This window comes from Halyomorpha halys, unplaced genomic scaffold (genome assembly GCF_000696795.3).
Source record: "Halyomorpha halys isolate HHAL.00 unplaced genomic scaffold, Hhal_1.1 Scaffold44.1, whole genome shotgun sequence".
Classification (NCBI taxonomy): domain Eukaryota; kingdom Metazoa; phylum Arthropoda; class Insecta; order Hemiptera; family Pentatomidae; genus Halyomorpha; species Halyomorpha halys.
In genome coordinates, this window is record NW_027115243.1 from 296,269 (window position 1) to 304,468 (window position 8,200).

The following is an 8,200-nucleotide window of genomic DNA, read 5'->3' on the forward strand; positions in this document are numbered from 1 at the left end:
TAGGACAGGAGGGCAGAGGTTTACGACGGAGAGTAAAGGTGATCTGGTGGGATTTGTCAGGATTTATTTTGATTCTTCAGTTTTGGCACCATTCTTCAATAGATGTTATTCAATAAATTAAATTTTTTTTAACATTTTTTAGATATATTATTTGTTTTCTAAATAAATTATTTTGATAATAATAAATTTTAATATAATTCTATAAATATAAAATAGTTTATGTGGTAAAGTACCAACGATTTTAATATTTTCTGTTTTATTATTGCTGTGCGTTATTGTTCTTAATGTTCGATTTTGTAGATCATCTTGCCATTTAGCCAATATTGATGTTTGCAATGTGGTTGACTTGCAAAATTATCTAGCGTGTTTGAGCGTTTGTATTTGGTTAACTTTAGAGAAAATTTCAAAGCATGTTTGTTAATGTTGCTTCAAACGGATATACAATAGGGGTATTCATGATGTTGTTTCAAATGTAAAATGTTTTACCATGTTAAATGTTATGAGTAATGGATTGTGAGCAGCCCTATTTAAACTGTTGTTAAATGTTGAATACATAAGAGCGGATTTTCAGATCAACTTGTTTTATAACCTTTCCTTCCAAAACTTCATGTTATTGTTTACATTCTAAGTTTTGATTAAAGTAATTTATTACAACATGCCTAAATTGAATGAAAGGGGAAGTTGTGTGAACGTTTGGCCACTGAGTCCCTTGGCGATCTTCTAACTTGTGAGGAAGAGAATCAAGATGAGCTAATTGACAACTGTCATTAAGTTATTATTATTATCATCCATTGCTATATTAGTTTTTGAAATATCCTAAACAATATTAACACAATCAAAACACAACCTACGACCAAGTAACCTAACACGACAACAAACAAAATGGTGACGAGCTCAGCTGGCCTGTTGCGTGACGTCATTCTCCATTTAACAGACCTAGTAACAGAGTCCCAACCATGTTATATGTTATATCGTTTTAACATGGTAAAAGAAGGAAATATTTTTCCATTTAACACGCTTTAACATGTTAAAATACATATAATGAATAGCCCTATCATTGGGAAGCCACTTCTAAAGTTAGCTACAGATAAAAAATCGGAACATATATCGATATTTTTCCTCTCGAGTCGGACCGCCCCCTGCGCCTTCCTCTTTCGATACGTTGCTCGTTCATCATTCAATTATACTATACAAGGTTTCAATCGCTCAATGCAACAAGTTGGGTAACGTATCAAAATAAAGTATTCGACGACATGGAACCAAACATTAAATAAAATATAACACAAATGATTGCTACAATAAGGAAGTATCTAATAATAATTTACGAAATCATAGGACAGTAATGTGTTAAGTATGTATTAATGTGGTAACTAAAAAATTTTCTATTAATATTACAATGTAGGTGAAAACCTTTAGTCAGCCTTCAGGGATCGATAAAAAGAAATAATTGCCCATTTGCCACTAATGGGAAAAACATTGATATTTCAAAGTGATTAAATTCCTTTATCATAGAATATTTCTTTTTCATGTCTTCTGAATATTTCATTTATAAAATATTATTCTTATGATTTATTTAATATCACGACAAATACAAAGAGGTGCTCGGCCATCAAATATTTTATCGAATATTTATTGTGAATTGAAAGTTTTTTGCATATCTGGCCCCATTATGGTGATTTCGTAGATGTTTGAAAGGATTTTTAGAAAATTTCTAATTATAAATGAGTGATGTTGGTCGGGACGAGAACCAGTGTGTTCAACATAGTATGGCCATTGGCTGAATAATGTTGGTTTTAACCTATAGTAAGTGACATTTGGTTAAAACGAAACCATTGTAATTAACAAACATTTAAACATTATGTAAGTTTGAATTTATTTCAGTCACCTTGTTGTTGTTGGCTGGGGCTCTAAGGCGTAAAACCCTGAGGTCTTCAACCGTCATGTTTCGCGCTTTATATTACCATTCCATTTATATTTATAATTCTATTTCAAGATTTGATACTCTTTAAATAATTACGAAAAAAAATTAAATAATTACTTATTTTAGAATTATTTAGTACGTATAACTAACTTTCGGGCTTAAATCTTATTCAAAAGGCCATTCCTTTTTAAGAAAACCAAAACCATTTCCACGTTCTTCTGGTCATCATTCAGAGCATCCGATACACTCGGTCCTACTCCCAATCTATTTAACTTCATGGAATAGAAATGACCTTCTGCAAATATGTGACTGATTGTAAGTACACTGTTGCAATATTGACATTCTAGCGGTGGTTGCTTATTGATCAGATATGTATGAGTTAAATTCGTATGATCTATTCTCAATCTACCTCCTCCCTGCGATAGGAATAGTTTGATGTGGTCCATGGTTTAATGGTTTTTAATTTTCTTGGTGGGCTTTCATTCTACGTGGCTTGCCAACTAGATGATATCTCATTTTTCATTGGAAGACTTATTTCTTTTGGTGTCAGAATGGCCGCGCCCTGACCTGGAAGAACAAGTGCTTGTTTAGCTGGAATGTCCGCCAGTTCATTTCCAGCGATCTCCACGTGACCCGGCACTTATGACCCACGTGGCCGGTACCCAGTCGCCTTTTTTTACGACCGAGTGTCTCAAATAATTTTCTCAAGTGTCTCTCTATCTACTTACAACAAAATACGAATTACTTTATTTATTATAGTTTCACTAACAATTTCTAAAAGTAAGGATAAAAAAAAGGAAATGGGAAAGCCATGCAACAGCTGAGCCCCGAAACAGGTGTGCATTCAAAGTTATCCTTTAGGGAACCTTTCTGGCAATTCCTTCAAGTTCAATCGTCAAATCCTTTTCACCACCTGCGGACGTTTCAGTATTTTATTTTTACGTTTCTTTTTTGTTTTTTTATTTATTTATCGGGCAAACCCCGTAAAAATAGAGTTAGCCTGTACAATACATAGTTAAATATATCACTGTTGTTATTTTACAAGAATAGTGAATTGAAAATCATTTATATAGACCAATGACAAAAAATATGTTCAACCTGGGCTACATACATTTTTTATTTCCACCTACCAATACTTGGCAGACTCATCAATTTCAACTAGTAATTATTAATAGTTTTCATTAAAATAATAAAAAATTGGGCTTATTTTCTGGTCTTGGGCTCTTGTGCTATTCTTAGGACGATCACGTTCGTATGATTGAAAGCTGTTCCAATTCCTGTAAGCAAATCAGCCAACCAAATTTTCCTCTAGTTCTAATCTATCGCCAACCTTATCATTTTTGTATATAAAAAACACCAAAGCACTAATGAGCATCGGTAGTTGTTGATCATAAGCTGAAGATTAGCAGTCGAACATAGTTATTGAAGGATACTCTAGGATATAAGTATATAGTCGCGTCAAGATGGTTGTGTACAATTAACTAGCTATGACTCTAATTTAAGACATGAGATACACTATTCCAGAAGGCTTCGATAATGCTCAGTAGGTTAAGTAGTTGGATACAAGATGAATTGATAGGGTGAGTTTCACGGGTAATAACCGTAAATTCTCGAAGGATGGGAACTTAAATCCGTAGGGAACTATCCTGTAGGTCGTGAAGGGGGTGGCAAGTCCTACGGGAATTAGCCGTAAGTTCTCACAGAAAGAATGCTTCACTCCGTAGGGAACTAGCCTACATTCGTAAATGGGATGATAAATTCTAGTGTACTAACTGTAGGTCCTTACTATAGGATGAAAAGGTATGGAAGGAGGAGAGATCCAATGAAGGCCCAGTACAAAAAAAGTCCAATTTACATAGAGGGAGAGAGAAATACTTCATTCACCCATGCTGCCCAAATATATCGGGTTGCTACATTACACATCATACTAATCAATCCCTGATCGGACATATATAAATTACATAAAATAGAAAGAAAACAGTTTTTTCCCCCATAGTTTCCATTTACAATCAATTCCAGTCTATACACTAAATACAAATATTTCAATTCATTCCTTTTTTCTTTTCCCCTCGAATTCACCCTCTCTAGTGACCCGTTAAACAAATTCACTATTAGACGGCAATGTGAGATCAATCCATTAATAATAGTCACGGCAGTAGATCAGTTTACCAAAAAACAAACAAATAAATATATTTTACCAGAACAAAACTTATACATAGATTCAAAGGAACATAAAAATAAAAAGCCGGTTAAAAGAAACACTTGAATGGATAAATAAGTTTAAAATATATAACAACATTTCCAAAATAATAGCACTAGAACATACTTGCGGTACTAACGTTGTCGGATTTAAGTAATCCGATTTTCACAGTTAATTTTTGGATTTATATAAAGTCGGGGTCGGGGGTCTCATTTCCTGATGCCCCCCCCCTTGCCGCGGACACCGGAAGGCCCCGAAGACGCTGCGACTGCAATGCCGCCCCAGCCTAAGCATCATGCAGGACCTGGCCTACCCCTACCATCACGTCAGAGTCCAGGACACGCTGGCCAGCCATCGAACGATTGGAAGAACGACGTCTTTTCAGACATCGGACGAAGATACATGGTCTTCACCATATTCGCCCACCGTACACCTTGACGAGGGTATATACGTCACCGCGGCGGCGAAGACGTCACCCAAATAAGCCAATAGAATATGTAAGACCCCAATGCTCTGTTATAGATAAATAATTCTGAACTAACTCACTAATCAGTTTGCCCCTCCAGGGAATTAACGTTATGAATAAAACAAAATATACATGCATGTTGTTATGAGTAGAAAGTGTCTCACAATCTTCAGCCCCCCTTTTCCACACATTTAATTATAATCGCAAAATTACACTCGGGACACCTGCAGTATAACACGAGCAGGTCCCGATGTAAACAAACGTACTGCTAATGTATATCGTTACTCACTATCTCCTCAGGAGATAATTCCTGAAATAGGAATTCACACTGTAATTTGTCAAGTTGCACTTATTTATCTGTCTGGGGGCTATTAAACGCCATCGAGATGCCGTGGTTGATTTGATTTTAGTGGATCAAAAGATTCTATTGTAATATTTATTGATTCAAATAATACATTTATAGTTGTTTCATGTGACATATAAATGTATATACAAGAAATAATACAAATATTAATAAAAGTCCTTTGCTTGATGATAGTAGTAGTTCTCGCGTTAGCTGGTAGATGGCGTCTTATCGGCCCATGGCAGTTAGTGGGTACAAGAGCCTAAGAGGAGAAAAAAGTCAGTTATCTCACCTCAGTTTTTGATTACTTTAATGAAAACTATGTATAATTAATAGTCAAAATTGATGAGACTGCCAAGTATAGGTAGGGGGAATATGTTTCAAAGCGATAAAAAAAACTATTTTCTCTCTATATATATATGAAATATGTAGAATTGGGAAGTATTATGAATGTGAACAATTTGATGATAGTACAAGGGCCCAAGAGAAGAAAAAAGGCAGTTATTTCACCCCAATTTTTTATTGCTTTATAAAAACTATGTTTAGTTACCAGTTTAAATAGATGAGTCTGGATTTCTCATTCGGAGCTGTATAATTTTAAAACTACCAAAATCACTAAAAAACGTAAGAGAACATCATTTAAAGTAGAGTAAATTTGCTAAAATATGAGCCCTAATAAACCCATTCATGTTCAATAGTTCTCAAGATACAGCTATATTTAAAAGTAACATTACAGAAAACAATGCACAGAAAAATCAGTAGTTAGTGTAGTTATTGTGGGAAATCTATATCTCAGGAAACATAAGACGTACAGATATCTGCAAGCACTCTTTGATTATTGAACATAAATGGGTTTATTAGGGCTCATATTTCAGCAAATTTACTCTACTTTAAATGATGTTCTCTTAGGTTTTCTAGTGATTTTGGTAGTTTAAAAGTTATACAGCTCCGAATGAAAAATCCAGACTCATCAATTTTGACTATTAATTATATATAGTTTTCATAAAGTAATAAAAAATTGATGATAGCATTTATTTTTTTTCGGTTGGCTAGTTAAATGTACTATAAAGTAATCACTTATCTTCGTAAGTGTAGTAGTTTTTATGATATCCGCATATAAATATAACTTGGTACGAGACTATACCCCCCCTCCCCTATAATCAACTGTTAAAGAAAAATAAATATAATGTAATGGTTATATCAACCATGTAAGGCCCATCAGGCCGATCTGGTATAAAATAAATAAATACATATAAAAAATGTATTTCATCAGGAGAGCGCAGTGGCACCGTGCTGCTGACCCGGGTCCGAATCCGTTGGGTAGAAAATGTTTTCTGTTGTACTGTACCCGTGAGTCAACCCTGTGGGATGTGAAGGCCTCCTTGGGTCCACCCAGTCTCATACATTGGGTACCCTTAATGGGGTAAAAACCTGGCGGTCAAGCCTGATGCTGACCACATCAACTCCTTGCACAACCGTTGCTCTAGTAACAGTACTTCCTTACAAAGTACTGAACCACTGACCCTACATCGGTTGCAGTGGTACAGATTTTATTTTATTCATCAACTCGCCAAATAAATTTATTAATTTGTTCAATTATTCCTCTTCTGAAACATCTCGAAATTTCTGATACGTTTTTGGGATGTTATATTAAAATGAACTATTCTCTTTTAAAAATATTTTTACTAGTGAGAGAGTAGTTTTAATCTTTCAGTTCTTATTTTACATTGAAAGTGGGAGCTGTGCATTCCGGAATTATTCATGAAGTTTTTAATCCTACGAGCATCTCGCCTTCATTTTTATTTATAGTAACAAAATGTGACCAAAGAGCAATGTAAGATATACATTATTCATACAAAGGGGAGATACAGATTCTATGACAAGCTGTGTACAACTAATACTACTGTAGCGACGCCATTATCTCCTGACCTACACCGTATCTACTTATAGTACAAGAATCGGGAAGAAAAAAAGGCAGCTATCTCACCCCAATTTTTGATTACTTTAATAAAAAACTATGTATAATTACTAGTCAAAACTGATGAGTCTGCCAAGTATAGGTAGGAGGAATAAAAAATGGCGACTGTTCAAAACCTTAAAAAAACACTAATTTTTCATTCGGAGCTCTATATCTAAAAATTAGAAACAACACTAAAAAATCAAAGAGAACATTATTTAAAGTAGAGTAAATTTTCTGAAATATGAGCCCTAATAGAGTTATTTACGCTAAACAGTTTTCGAAATATAGCTTTTTAAAAAGCAATATTTCATAAAAATGTTGAATAAAAATGGGACGTACTGAAAGATCAGTAGTTAGTGAATTTATTTTGGAAAATTATTAAAAAAACTTTATGTTAAAAAAAGTTTGTTTTGGTTTTTTTCAGCTTTGAAAATTCACATCAGTCTGGAAATGAAAAAAGCCTTAGATGAAGTTGGTGGTTTTAAAACAGAGCATAGAGGATTTGTAGACATTAAGGTATTTCTTCTTATATTTTTTATAATTGTTTTATCTTAACATATAACGAAGAAAAAAATAATCTTTATTTTTAAATAAACTCTTATGACATCCGTAAGAAATTGATAGATAAGGTTTTTGAGCGTGTCAAATCAATGGTATCTATTTTTGTTATTTCTTACTTGAATGTTGTTTTAACATTATCTGAATAATTGTTTTGTTTTTTTTATTGTTCTTTATTAGGCTAGGAGAACGAAAGTGGCCCTAACCTACAAAACTACTTAGACCATAATTTCAATTTGACCAAAAACAAAAATTTATTATTGTAATCATTATAGACCGAGTGCTTCTCCACTATTTGAATTATAGATTAGCTTTACAAATACATCGAAAACGAATAGGATGAAAAAATATAGTTTAGTTTATTTCATTATTTCTTTAAAATATATGTTATGTAGATGGTCGTATATGTATAAGGAGATGTTGAAGGCTAAAGTCAAGAAATTACCAATATATATTTCAACTATTTATTGATGACCATCACTTCGATCATCAGGGCTAAAAAAAAATTTATAAAATGTAGGTAAAGCAAGTCAACGATACAAAAAGAGAGTTGTAATTAAAACAGATATAAAGGTAAAGATATAAAAAAAAGTGTATATAAAAAAACTAACATAAAACATAAATCAAAATAAAATAGAAGTTAAAGATGGATATAAAAAATTGTAGGAAGATAGTCCGAGTAGGGGTTAATTAAGATACAAATTAGTAAAAACAAAACTATTTATTGTAACCAGTGTTTCGGCCCATTCTGA

The 8,200-nt window shown here is 33.3% G+C and overlaps 1 protein-coding gene across 1 annotated transcript in view; it reads left to right on the forward strand.

Annotated features, from left to right (window-relative positions):
• The window catches only part of LOC112211915 (uncharacterized), a gene marked incomplete at its 5' end in the record, with an annotated part of 215,970 nt that overhangs the window by 205,982 nt on the left and 1,788 nt on the right, over positions 1–8,200 (forward strand). Inside the window, 1 exon segment of the mRNA XM_067052310.1 lies at positions 7,315–7,406. Within this exon segment, the coding sequence (XP_066908411.1) occupies positions 7,315–7,406 (92 nt within the window).